This window comes from Spodoptera frugiperda, chromosome 12 (genome assembly GCF_023101765.2).
Source record: "Spodoptera frugiperda isolate SF20-4 chromosome 12, AGI-APGP_CSIRO_Sfru_2.0, whole genome shotgun sequence".
Taxonomy (NCBI): Eukaryota; Metazoa; Arthropoda; class Insecta; order Lepidoptera; family Noctuidae; genus Spodoptera; species Spodoptera frugiperda.
In genome coordinates this window covers 10,818,045-10,832,482 of record NC_064223.1, presented here as the reverse complement: position 1 = coordinate 10,832,482, position 14,438 = coordinate 10,818,045, and the positions used below count along the sequence as shown (strand labels likewise).

General features: G+C 35.2%; 1 protein-coding gene across 1 annotated transcript; it reads right to left on the bottom strand.

The window, feature by feature from the left end:
* Positions 1-13,921, bottom strand: LOC118262798 (gustatory receptor for sugar taste 64e-like). The gene is made up of 11 exons (XM_035574408.2): positions 13,765-13,921; positions 11,428-11,584; positions 10,643-10,764; positions 8,830-9,009; positions 8,097-8,245; positions 7,659-7,781; positions 7,178-7,332; positions 6,755-6,808; positions 6,109-6,271; positions 4,819-4,908; positions 1-81 (listed from the first exon to the last, which is right to left on the bottom strand). The coding sequence occupies exons 1-11, from the start codon at positions 13,919-13,921 to the stop codon at positions 1-3; spliced, it is 1,431 nt and encodes a 476-aa protein (XP_035430301.2).
* Between the last annotated feature and the right edge of the window lie 517 nt (positions 13,922-14,438).

Genomic DNA, 14,438 nt, shown 5'->3' with positions numbered 1-14,438 from the left:
TTAACCGGGATCCGGCGACGAAGGAGTAACTCCTGTAAACTGCATCAATACCAGCTCGTAGGTGACTATTGTGCCGGCAATCTGGAAACAAAAATATATTTTTTATCATCGTTATCACATCCACGACTTGATATAGACTTCTCCACCGGCACACTACTCATCTCAATCTACCACTAAGTGCCAACTGGAACCAGAGAAAACTGAAAAAATAGTCATATTAACATAAATAAACCTTTTTTTGAGGGGGCGGAATCATCCAATGACTTCTCCCGCCTAGGGTGAGGCGAGAGGGAGTGTCAGACTCTTACTGACTAAAAACCACCCCGTTCCTACTTCTGCTTTGAACCGGCGCCCCGAGCATAAATAAACTTACAGTATTATTTACAAACAGTACTTTTTAGAGCAGTCCTTTCCCTAATCGCACTAACTTCCTAATCAACAAACGAGCAGTCAATATGGCATCAAAATAATAATTAAGATTAAACATACGTATACAAGGAAGTTGATTTAATACATAATTTAATCTGAAGTTGGGATCCGTCGTAATTATTATATCCTCGGCCTTCCTGTCTTGCAAACAAAGGATTCTCTCATAATAGTGAAACCGCACTGTTATAAGTGAATTGTGTTCATAAAGTCGAGTTTGGATAGAATTTCCTTAACGATGGTTCGACGTTTTCGTCTTAAGGACGTTCAAATTAGCACTTTGAAAGATTTTGTATTGAGTATTACTATAAGGGACATTCGATTATTGTCTACACATAACGTTAGTCAAAAAAATACACTTAATTTGAAATTAACAAATAGATTGAGTGCGTGACGTCATTCGTTGAGCACACCGGTGAGTATCATCATCATAATGAGCTCTAATTCGGCTTGAAATTAGTTGAGCATTCTCGAACAGGTTGCCAAAGTAAGTCGTATAATTTTATTAACTTTTATGAGAGTAGGGAGGCCTTTGCTCTGCAGTGGGACAATCATGGCTGAAATCTAATCGAATTATGAGACAAGGTATTAATATTATATTATATTACATAATATATTAATATTGTTTAGCAATTTTTACTTTTTTTTAATTTTTTTAAATTTGCTAGTTTACATCTACTCTGTTTATATTTATTCGTATAAATCAGTACAGACGCTGGACCACAAACAGCTTCTCAACGAAGTCAAGGTTGGCTGGCAGTTGACGCAGCGAAGCATCGCAAATCCGATGTTATTATTTAATTACCAACTCCCGCTGAGAATTGAAGACGGTAAGTCTTAGTACGCGTCCAAGTTACAAGGAAAGCGGTTACTTGTGAAGATTTCTTGTTTGTTTAATAATAGCACCAAGTAGATATTACAACATACTATGATAGTATAATAAACATACCGGTAAACTATGGCAACTTTACCGGGCCCTTGGCAACTTTACCATACTATAGGTATTCGGTATAAACTCATTTATCTTAAAATCTACCCACTAGAATTCTGTTTTGTAATAGAAGTATTTTTTAGACATTAAAAGGAAATATTTACTATATTTTGCGTAGACGTAAGACTGCTATTATGCCAGTAATGGCCGTCACAATGTATGCGTGAAAATGAGCTAAAAGTTAGTTGTTCCTAAATTGTGCTTACAGAGCCTTAACTATTTGTCACAGGTGAGTGAAATTTTGATCTTGTATGTATATTATAGTTGGGATTACTGTTGTAATGTCAGCAATTGCTTTTTCTTTAATTTATTGATAAATAATCGCTTCGGTAATGTTGACACAGGTTAGGTAAAGTTGCCACGGCCTGCTTTGTGGCAACTTTACCTACAGTTAGGGTTGGCAATAAATGTTTTTTTCTTGTTTGTGTGTATGTAACCATTTTCGAATACCTAAATTTCACAGCATAATAGTGAATATCCTGGATGATAAGATATAATGTATTTAATAATACCTTTTGTTTTACAGCCAAAATGGCTCCCATGAAACAAAACCGCAGAAAACTCGGAGCTAGACACTATAAAAATTATACGGAAGTGATGTTATAATTAGCTATGGAGATAGTGAAGTCATAAAATTAAAAAGTCAAGGATTAAACATTATTTTGTAGCCTTTTTTACAATTTTAAACATAAATACTTAAAATTTTAGAACTTAATTTAGTTTAAAAGGGAATAATATTTATGTTAGAAATTTGTGCGTTTTTTTACTTTAGGTTTAAGATTTATTAATTTTTTTTTAAATATACATGTCATAAAAATGTTCCTCCTTTTTTGACAACCCCGAGCGTAACAAATTATTTGTATGTAAATTACGATGAAACCCGTGGCAACTTTCCCTAATGTCTGTGTAGCCGTTATCTTTATAGATTCCCTCATATTGTTTGCATTATAATACGAAGAGGTCCTAGATGAAGCCCTCTGTACCTCAACAACTCTTTAATATGCAATACACGATGAATACGGCGCGTAGGTAAAGTTGCCAAAAATTTGGTATCTTTACCCATGTTGTTTTTTCTTTACTACGGCTAAAATAAGTGTTTGTATTTAATGACGATTACGGTAAAGTGAGCCAGATAGACTACAATTCTAAATATATAGTTTTGGTTTCTATGCGTCTTATGGTTAAAAATATATTTCGTGTTTTGTTCTAAAATATGGTAAAGTTGCCATGTTTTACGGTACTTATAATTTTTTTTATAAGGCATGTCGATAATGATGAATAGATACATACATACATACATACATATTAAATAGACTGTTGCAAGTGCGACTGCTTGACGATGGGTCCCCGGTTCGATTTCCGGGTCGAGCAAAGTATTACTAGTTTTTTTTTCGTGTTTTGAAAATTTCTCAGTAGTAGCACGGAGTCTGGAATTGTACCCAGTATATGACAATAGGTTCACCCCCTATTACATGGGACTTGTACATATATTATTAATTCTATTCAATAGAAAAGGTAAAAAGTGTGTGTACATTGTATAGCGGTATTAAGCGTCGTTACCTTATGCGCACATCTGTCTACCCCTTCGGGGATAAAAGGCGTGATGTTGTTGTGTATGATTACGTAAACATGTGTAATTAGAATAATGAAATAACGTAACAATTAATTACAGTTTGGATAGATATCATCATCGTTTATCACACATATTATTATCCTTATTAGTACATGTGTATGTGTGTTTGTTTGTCTATCTTTCCCGTCATAACAGAGCGTTAACATGGAATGATTTTCGTGTCCCGTCATAACACTTAATATAATAAATGCGAAAGTTTGTGTGTCTACATGTTTTTGTGTATGTTTGTAACGCAATCACCTAATCATCTCAATAGGCTGAAGGGATCGGAATGAAAATTGGAACAGGGGCAGCTTATGGTGTTTTAGTCAGTAAGAGTCTGACAGTCTCTTTCGTCCTCCCCAGGCGAGAGGACTCCATGAGGATTTCCCACCTTGGGGTCAAAAAAAAGAGCGGCAAATAGTGATAGTGTATAACAACATTATAGACTACTTTCCCAATAGAAGCTAGTATCATAATAATGTTCATTGTTCATGCTCGCTATCATAGCTCACCGCACGTAGCTTGGCGTTTGGACGCCTCAAAGAGTAACTATGGAGCGCTGACTTGCCCCTACAATTTCAATAGATATTGTTCTCTAAGAAGTAACTTGTTGAATTTCCAATTGAAAACTGTTTTACGAATATAATAACTAAGATCGCGTTTTGTTAGTGATATCTCAATATAACATAAGATAATACTAGTTAGGTTATGGGTCTCATATGTATAAAGGGATGAACTTTATTTTTGATGATGGGGGAAACGTTTTGATGACGCCTAGCTTTTTGGGGATAAACCACCCCGGTGACAACCCTTAGCACCTGTAAGGAGCACCGAGTCCCCTTAGTAGTCATGCTCCGAAGCCCCCACAGGTTAAGAAGTAAGCCTACTGCCAAAAAACTTACACAATTCAGTACTTCATACTATTACAAAGATTTTCTACACACCTATATACGAAAAGGGGATTTCACAACCCACAACCGTTTTAAAGAAATAAAAGACATGACGTCATAATTACATAACTTGTAAAACACGGGCAAATAAACCCTCAGGATGACGATTTTGAAAAGTGACGTAATATCTGGAAATAAGTTAAGGCTTTCTTTGTCAACTTACGCACAGAAGTTGACCAACGTAAAACCGTTTTATCGTTCGTGATTATTATGTAAGACTTCTTAAAATGATTTTGCTTGGAAACAAACAAAAATATGGCACCTATTTTTAAATACATAATTAGGGTGTTTCTTTTTCCGTCGAACGATTACCAACGTATTTGTTTGTTTACCTCTTTGTTTTCACCTTTGTGTCGAATGTCGAATTAAGTACGGTATTAAGTCGGTTGTTTTTAACGCCATAAAATCTAGTAGAATGTTGGCAATAAATTGTAGGATACAATTGTTTCTTGCTATTTGTATATCAGTTACCCAGAGGTTTAAGACACATGCTTCTGATGCATTTGAAACCTACCAATGACAAGTACCAATATATGACTATTTCCGAGTTATACGTACTTTCTAAGAATATTTAGACACCACTAGATGGTTAAGGATAAAATCGTGAGGAAATCTGGACTTACAATTTCTAATTATGAATTTGAAATCGTAAACCCGCAAGCGCTTGAGCAAGCGTGGTGATTAATGGTCAAACTTTAGCAGTGTGAGAAGAGGCCTTTGATCATTAACAGCCGATAGACGCTTATCAACTGTAATTGAGGATAACTTAAGGTTAGTATTTATATGTATATAACTGCATATTTATGATCTTGGTTTTAAAACAAAGCATATCTCACCGTTAATATTAATCCCCGTTTCACGTGGAAGAACTGAAGACCACTCAAAGCCACCGTGTCTCCGTGTATCTGGTCCAGAAACCTTTCCACCTGCAATTAATATATTTTTTTAAATAATCTCTTTCATTCCAAGATCTCAAATGAGACTGCGAAGTTCAAAGACTAGGGTCTTTAGGTGCAATCCTTGAAAATTAATATTACTTCGTAAGACAATGGATTAAAAAGCTAACTGCCTCAATAACGTGGTTGCTGTTTTTACCTGGACCCCTTTACTGCATAATAAGTATCTTCTTAGTGCGCTACATAAATGCCATCACAAACTATAGATAATAAATAATATTTCTATGAAATATATCCACGAAATATATTCTAATTTATAAATATATCGCTCACCTAGTAATATATTGGCACATCTGCAAAAAATGCGAAATTGACTTTATATGGTTTACGTGTTTAAAAGTGTTAATTAATCTATTTATTTCCATATTCATCGAGAGAGGTTGTAAGTATCATAATAACATTATTGTAGGTTCCCCCCTCATGCACGTAAAACAACGGTTCATTGGTCAGTAAACTAAAAACTAAACAAGTCAGGAAAAATATGAAAACTGTAAATGTACCAATATATTACTAGGTGTGCGATATTTTGAGAATATAGTACGTACAGACGGAGCTCTAGGTATACTAAATGCTATGTATACTATAAAATAGCTCGATATATTAATATACATATAGTATAGCTATATCCAAGACGGCCTTAAACATTAACAAACACTAGTAATTTCGTCTAACATGTTACCTTGAACAATTTTCTAGTTCCCCGAAAGTTCAGTAAGTACATGTTTGTTTACGAAACTTCCCGTGGCGAGGTGGGGTCGGTAAAAATAATCCAGTTACAACAACTTACGAAATTTTCGGTTTGTTGTCCTTTATTTGTGTTTGGTATTTAGTTATATAAGTTACTCCTGTTTTGTCGTTGAGAAATCTTTCTTACTTCTTTTTTAAGTAGGTAAACGGTATTTTTGACGGTGAAAAGTTGTTTTGGTAGTGTTGAAAGTTCTCTATAATAGGTAGTAAGTCTGACGTAATTCAGAATGTATTTATAACTTTTACAAGTGGCTTTTCACAATAAGATTTTTAAACAAAAGGCCCCCGCCTTTTAGTTACTCAGTCACCGCATCAACGGTGCAATCAACACCCCATACTGTACCACTAACATCGAGCAAAGTTTTGTCAAAAATCCAATTGATCTACAAAACTTTTTTCAAACAATATAGCTCCTGTTCTCACCTCCACACAGTAATTAGCAGAAGACACATCATACAGCGCATGCGCCGGCTCTATGCTGGCAGCATGCACTTTAGAAGCAGTCAAAGACACTGCCAGCGATCTCACGACGAGAAACAGGAACGAATAGACGAAGTATATTGAATGCTCGTAGCCGCCGAAGAATCTGCAAATGTTAAGTTTTATAGCCAGATATTGATGAAAGGAAAGGATTTTGAAGAGCTGGCTAATTAGCTGCCAATTTTTGTTTAAAAAAAGAACGTTGCCCCACACTATAATGTCCTCCTGTATCGTAGGATCGTATTTACAAACATACAAATTTACATACAAATCAAACCCAAACCCGAAACAACAATTTCTGGATACTACACTTGTTGGATACGCGTGGCAGCTCATTGCTCAGCCGACTTATTTTTAGATTAAGATCGATTTTTACCATTGACATTAGTTCTATAGAGTTTCTGTCAAAAATGGAGATCGATCCAAAGATTTTAGATTAATCTAAAATCATCTCCTGATCTTAAGATCAGATATTGAAATTGGCTGTAGGTTGCAGTTATTTATAAAATTAAACTGTACATCTGTAGTTAGTATTGTGGTTTTCAAATAAATTGGAATGCAATAATATATAGGTAAATAATTTACATACCGCCGATCATCAGGCAAGTCCGGTCTGCATTTTGGTGATGCTTTTATACCGCCGCTGTGATGAAAACAAAATAATAAAATTAGGAAACATCCACCAACGTAAAATTAAGACCTTAGGAAACATGTTTAACTTCTACTCTTAAGAATAAAATTGCTGCCTGCTATCTATGGCATAATAAATATGTCTTAATAACCACAACGCTTACAAAGGGCTTAGTACGAGTTTATTTTACATACGTTTAAAGTGATTGAAACGAAAGCGCGTCCGGCGCTCTGATTTGCCGGCTCGAATAAACTAACCAATAAAAGTGCAATCGCGTTTCGATTAGTTTAAACGTAAAGCAAACTTGTACTAATTAAGGGTTCCAAATATATCTATAGTATAATCAACTAGTGTATGACATTTGTAATATAAAATACTCACGCAAGTGTATGCAGGAGCTGTGAGCAGACGAAGAACAGGTTGCTAGCGAATGATATGAACACTACCCCCCCAATCATCTTGTCAACTTGTCGCACCAAGTGTACTGTTCTGTTGTAGTCCTCGCGCATCGTACGCCAAAATGAAGACGGTAAGTTCTGGATAAAATATATTATTGTAAGTTTTTTTAATTGCTTTGTGACTGTCTTAGTGTTAATGAACCATTAATGAGCATGAAGTTGAGCAATTTTAATTCGAATAATAAATTAAACTATATGATTTTTTACAACATTAATGTTTAGTAACTATAGTTATACAAGTGTATATTATACTTATACAAGTCCTTAATTCCAATTCCACTCGTCTGACTTTAATAAATTTTAGTTCAGAGATGACCTTGAAAACGATGAAAAGATTTTTAAACAATAAAAAAAATCTATACAAATTAGCACAAACAAAAAACTGCGGTTGTAGTATGAAATACCTTGTCTTTAGCGGCTATAATCCTCTGATTGACTTGCTCGAGCCTAGCTGTCAAGTACGTACTCATACAAATGACGAACACATCCGTAAAGTTCCAGTTGAAAGTACTTTGTATGTTGAAAAACTGAAATGAATAATAATTTTCTGTACTTCCTAACAGATCGAAATTATTAATAGATAGAACTATAAATTCAAAATAAAGAGACCCTTGACATATATATTATGATATAATAGCATATTTATAAATCGAAATTCCTGTTTTTTTTTCCTAAGTCAGAAAAATACTATGCTGAAAACTACATCAAAATCGGTTCAACCAAACGCAAGATAAACTCGCACAAATATACATACATGCTTATAAGTCAAACAAAGAATCTTCTTTATTTTTGCAGTGGGTTAAAAATTGAGCGTTGAGAACTTTATTTCAGTTTATACTTACATGAGCAAGAAATCCTACAAAATCATTGTATGGGATGTATAAAAACAGCCAGGCGAAACTACCCCTCATGAACGTTTCATACAAAGGCTTTTCCGGGTGACAATCTAGTGCTATAGACATTCCATGCAATTCTGAAAACCCGTGTTCCACTGAAAAATAAGATTTTCAATCAATTAACTGAAAATAATCATACGTAAATAAACTGAGAAAAGTTTTACCAATTTCGAGTAATGATAGCAGCGAGTAAAATTCGTGTGTGTTATTAAATTAAAGCATTAACTGCCAAAAGAAAACTGTTGAAGGCAAATTTTCCGCTAAGTATCGGTCAGTGACCGATGTGGTGGTTAGCTTGTTAATCTACCAGACGGACATTAAAATAAAAATTGGTCATCTACCCTATTATCATACTTTCGAATGGGCCGACTCGACCGAAGTGATACCACGGCCTCACATAAAAACCGACGTGAAATAACGCTTGCGTTGTATTTCGTTGTGTGAGTGAGGTTAGAGTGGCGGAGGAAGAGGCCCAATTCCCCTCTTTCCAATCCCCGATTCCCGAACAAAAACCCTTAAATTCCTAACCCCCCAAAAAGCTGGCAACGCACTTGTAATGCCTCTGGTGTTTTAAGTGTCTATGGGCGGCGGTGATTACTTACCATCAGGTGATACGTCTGCTCGATAACGCCCGTGCTTCATAAAAAAAAACGATTTAAAATAATTAAGTAATACTTACCAAAAGCCAATGACAATATTACTGCACAAGCGATGTTAAACTTTCTACTTAGTTTGGCGTCTGTGTTAGGGTCAGCAGCTTCTCCCTTAGCTATAATCATTGACAACTGCGGCCATTTTATTGCAATCCGGAAAAATAATATTGTCGTTGTAAAACCGAATCCGTAGAATAATAGTGTGGCTGGAAACATATAATGAAGTAGATATAATAGTATAGTAATGCTGTACTTAGTTTGTTTGCTAAACACATTCGTTTTTAGACCCTCTTTTTTTTCGTCGTCTAACGGTTTTTCCGCCTTGGGCGAGGCGAGAGGAAGTGTTAGACTCTTACTAACTAAAAACCACCCCGTTCCTACCACTCTGCTCTTCAAGCCAGAGCCCTGATAACTCGCTAGGCAGTCCGCAGCTTTGGATCAGGCATCAGCCCTACTGAACCCCATCTGTGGCTCTTTGAGGCGACCATTTAAACGAACGTACACATTAAATTATCTGAGCTTAAGAATATTAAAACTAGCAAGAAAAAACAATAAAATAACGACTTGTATTTGAAAAATAAACAAAATGAAACAACAGATCTTTTTATTCCAAATATTAGATGCGTGTATTATATACAGAGATCCATCATTACATTAAAGCTCTGTAATGTAAAATAGTTTATTTAACAAAAGGAACATTATGGCATGCAAAACAAACTTGAAATAGCTCGTCTTGAACTATTTCTTCGAATTTTAATTGTATTCTGCCGCAATACGGCAGGTCAAGAGGAAATTAAAAGCCAGAAGCAAGTTCTGAGATAGTAGCTATTATTATCTTTAGTCGGAGACAGTATTGAGTTCCAAGATTTTCAGGAAGAGCATGACTATTAATTGAATCTGAATATAAGTAAAGTACTTTTACGTTGTGTCAATTACAATGGAAACCTAGTATACAATGTGATAGGCGTGGGACTTCTAACCCGTTAAGGCTGAGTACTACATCTAATTTTATCGACAAAAAAATAATATGGGGGGTTGAACCCCTAATTGAAAATATAGGAAAATAGTGATTTTTTCGGTAAGAATAATTCACAAATTATTTTTTTTCTCACTAAAACATTATCAAACATATGAAAAAAGTAATGAATTAGTTAGCCAAGGTTATTAGCTACCGTTTGTCGTCTTTTTTTTTTTGTTTCTACGACGCATACAACCTTTGATATAAAAAAAAGTAAAAAAAATATGAAAATGGCCATAATTTTTAGGGATTTCGACCCCTTCGACCCAGGACTTTTGTCGTTAAAATTAGATGTAGTATTCAGCCTTAACGGGTTAGAAGTCTCGCCCCTATCACATTGTATATATATATATATATATATATATATATATATATATATATATATATATGCCCCACTAGGATTTTCTCCAGTCTCGTGGGTGTGTTAACAAACATACAATTTCTCATGCTCACGACGCCCAGATCCGAAACCACAATTTGTGGATCACATAAAGAGTAGCCCCGTGCGGGAATCGAACCCGCTACACGTTGCACGACCACCGGGCCAACCGCGCAGTCATGTATGGTTTAACTAGACTTCTCACGTACGATAACATAATTCCTATATTACCTGATTTCTTGGAGGTTAAGAATATTACTATGCTGTTGTATTACTCCCCTACACTTTCTAACAAACATTAATTCCTATGCATCGTAAGCTTTTTATTATCGTTCAGTCAGTAAGTCACTTTAGTAAATATTGTTTTCTATATTTTTCTTCTCGAATAAACAATCCATAAATAATGTAGATTATCAAATGTACATAAGTGTTGTTTACTAACTTGCAGTGTCCACAGTAGAAGCTGCCTCTTTGAACAAGCTGAGGAATAGTACGAAGGCCATTGTAAACTGGCCCATCAGAGATATCGCTGTGAAGGCGCAGCGCCATGATAGAAGCCTAAATCTGGAAGGGAATGGATGATTTTGTACCTAACTACTCCGCACTCAGAGACATTTAATGATTGCCTTAACTATTCCTTTTGATTTTATATCGATTTTGTACAGAAATCAATTGCTAAGGACTGGGTTAAAGGACTAGGGTTTTCACCGGGACTCCATGGTGGCGCAACCGATCGCCGCTACCAACAAAATGTATACAGAGATTACTATAGATGGTTATTCACCTCATTAGGTCCACTTGCCAATAAGAGAGACAGAGCACCCTACTTGTACGACAGCACATAATGTTACTGATCGTACATTCACGCTGGTCGCGTCACCAACAACCACTATAGAGGTATGTGGTGTCTCACTCACTCAGTCACCAGTCCAGCCGTTAGTGCTATCTCTTCGAGGTCAATTTTGATACTGTCGCAGTGTGTATTCTGGCGATTCTGGTGAATGCATTGTGTCTAGTTTGGCGGCTTACATACGGAAACCACTGTGGCGTAACTGGTCGCATCGCCAAGGTGTCCCGTTGAAATATAGTCCTAAGAAACTCTGAAATTGCTACAGACTTAACTACAGGCTCTCTTATATATTGGAGATAATTTCTCATGTAGAGAAAACTTAATGTCCAGCAGTAGACTATAACGACTTTCTTTTAATGACAATGTCCCAAACATACCTTAACTTAGCAGGATCATTTCCACGTATGCCTTGTACAGGATTCAAACCGAAAAACTGTCCTATGGTCAGGGTTGCCTTCATAGCGGATTGGAAGGTGGAACATGGTTTCTCCTTCTCTTGTATCACGGGCTCTTGGTAACGGATGTTTACTGGATCTGTGCAGAATACGGGATTTTATGTAGAAGAATTTATGTATGTGATTTTATCACATTAGTTTTATGATTAACGTCTTTTTGGTCAACTAACTTATTATTACTTGTTTTGAACGCAGAGACAGACGTTTGTTCTTTTATGTAATATGAAGATAAAAATGTTATTCTTGTCTTAACATACATATAAACTTAATCCTTTTGTCCACGTTGGTAAACAACAGCTTTGGGGTGTAAAGCTGTGTAGTGTAAATAGGAAGGTGTTTCCACTAAACAGTGCAGAGCTGAGCTGTACAGCTAGGTGAAGTTTAGCCAAGCGGAGAGGAGTGGAGTCGAGCGAATCCAAGTGGAGCTGAGTGGAGTTGAGTGGAACCGAGTGGAACCAAGCGGGGCCGAGCATAGCCGAGCAGACCCGAACGGAGCAAACAAAAACCATATATGTATAATTTAATGTAAATCTTCTCAACTCCTCTAACTGTTTCCACTGAATCAGAACGGGGACGAATTATGTATTTTGAGCAATGCGACTGGTAGGTTTTTTTTATATGACTGCTCAGTCTACACAACTCAGCTTCTATGTGAACGTAGCCTTAGAACTTAAGCCAAACATCCACATTTAAGTTATTTTTTTATCTTCCTCTAGTTATAAGCACTTTAGATCATTTATACCATATTTCCTTTTACACCTTTTTCCTTAACTATCAACAAAAATTTTTCATAACCCATAAATCAAGAAATAGACACCACAGCGTAAAATCAACCACACAGAAACACAAGTGCTTTAAAAAGAACTATAAAATGTTTCATTATGTGCTTGCTCAGATGAATTTAATGCCTTATTTCGGCCTAACTGTTTGCTTTTAGGCTTCCCTTTTAGGACTTAGGCTCTCGGGGAAAATATATCTTTGTACTTCTTAGTCCTAGATAACACGTTACTAGATATGAAACAACTAAAACTTTGTTAATTGGTTCACTAACTTTTGTTAGTTGGACATAGAGTTGCTGTTTTGGAGGAAGTTTTGAAATGGGTTCAGAAGCAGTAAGTATTTGTTTTGTGAGTCTGTTTCTTAAGTTTCATTTGAATGCTATTTTTATTCTATCAATATTTATAAAATGTTTTTTTAAACGTACGCCCCGCTATAGTCTTTAGTATTTTCTCATATGTTGCGGGAGCGTTTACAAACATACGAGTTCACATACATAATATGACACCCAGACCCAAACAGAGTCAATGTACATAATTTCTTCAAAATGTTTAAAAGAACCAATGTTATTAAAAACCAACCATTCTAATGGATTGACAAAAATATAGCAAATTCACTTGCCCAACGATTTTAATTAAGTTTAAAGGTAATCTTAAATTCTGATCCATAACAAAAAATTCTTAGTTCAAAATCGAAGCGCCTAAACGTTTATGGTAAGGCGTCATTATATCGTTTAATACTCCTGTTGTGATCATGAACTAAAAAGTTTTTATTGAGAAAATAAAGAAGCCTGTTCATCTCATTCTTACGACTGGAATATAAAATCAAACAAAATGCGGAAACTTTTGACAACTGACCTCATTTCTGATAATTTTTATTTATTTCCAGTTGACTTTTAATTGAAAAATAAATGTCACATCACACATCAACTGCCACTATTGGCCAAAGCCTCTTCTCGCATGGAGAAGGTTTGAGCATTAATCACCACACTTGCTCAATGCGATTTACTCACATAACTGTTCGCACTGATGAGGAACTAGTTTCAAGCCATGCTAGGGGCTCATATTCACGCGTCATGTGTCGCAGAATACTGCTCTTTAATATGAACTTCTAGCATGGCTTGAAACTAGTCGAGTTCCTCGTCAAACAGTTACGCGAGTAGGCCGATAACATAAAAATTAATTTAGTATGTCGCGCGAAAATTATAATAATATTACACTCTATCTTGTATTTGTAGTGTATTTTTTTTTAATATAATCCCTCTATGTAGTTCACTGTTTCGTTATTACTTACAAAAACTATCTAAACAATTTCAAAATCGAAAAGTACGATATTAACACGTTCTTGTTTAAATACCCAATATCTTATCATCAAATATGCAAGATAATAAAAGCTACAAACAGAACTACAACAGCACACCATATCAAATCAAAACAAATCACACACACGACAACACATTAATGAAACAAAAATAAAACTTACAACTCCAATCCTTTTTATATTTTTTAAACTTTTCCAACGAATATAAGTCCATGGTATATGTCGGTGCGATTTTCCTCCATGATTTGAACAAGCTATTTACTGTGTTTACACTTCCAACACTGATGTTACCGATAGCAGTACTCCATGCATTCCGCATTAGGGTTCTGTAAAAGTAATATAATCCTGATTATTGCAATCGCACTTGAATTATTAATCCTTATTATTGCAATGTGTACGCCAATGTGGAGTGGAGTTAATCCTTTATATGTGTACAGGATGATGTGATGAAACGAATTTAAATTTGAAAAATGTTTGAACTAATGATTTTTTAAATTAAACTTTCAAGTAATTGATGTTTGTCATATATGCAGCTACAATAATAATTATGACTAATAACTGTTTTTTTCAGAACTGGCTATATTATTAAGATTGATAGGAAAACAACCTAGGTGGTTATTATTAATGTAGGTACTGTTGTTTGCTGCTAATGTTAGTACTAATGTACTAATAAAATCAAACGATAGACAGTATTGATAAAAGCCGATTGGTAAAACAACTACATAATTCTAGCTTGTTTTTTTATTGATAAATAAATGAGGATGAAGCTATATATAATATGATGTACTAGCTTCTGCCTGCGATTTCACCCGCGTCCTGTAGGTCAAAAAGTATTC

What these genes read in the sequence shown, in the direction of transcription:
- LOC118262798 (XM_035574408.2), bottom strand. Translation starts at nt 13,921, where the DNA reads ATGCGGAATGCATGGAGTACTGCTATCGGTAACATCAGTGTTGGAAGT. An exon ending in AATATTGTCATTGGCTTTTG is followed by an intron (nt 8,246 to 8,829) that starts GTAAGTATTACT and finishes CTTATTTTTCAG; the next exon opens with TGGAACACGGGTTTTCAGAA. An exon ending in CTGCTAATTACTGTGTGGAG is followed by an intron (nt 4,909 to 6,108) that starts GTGAGAACAGGA and finishes TATTAATTGCAG; the next exon opens with GTGGAAAGGTTTCTGGACCA.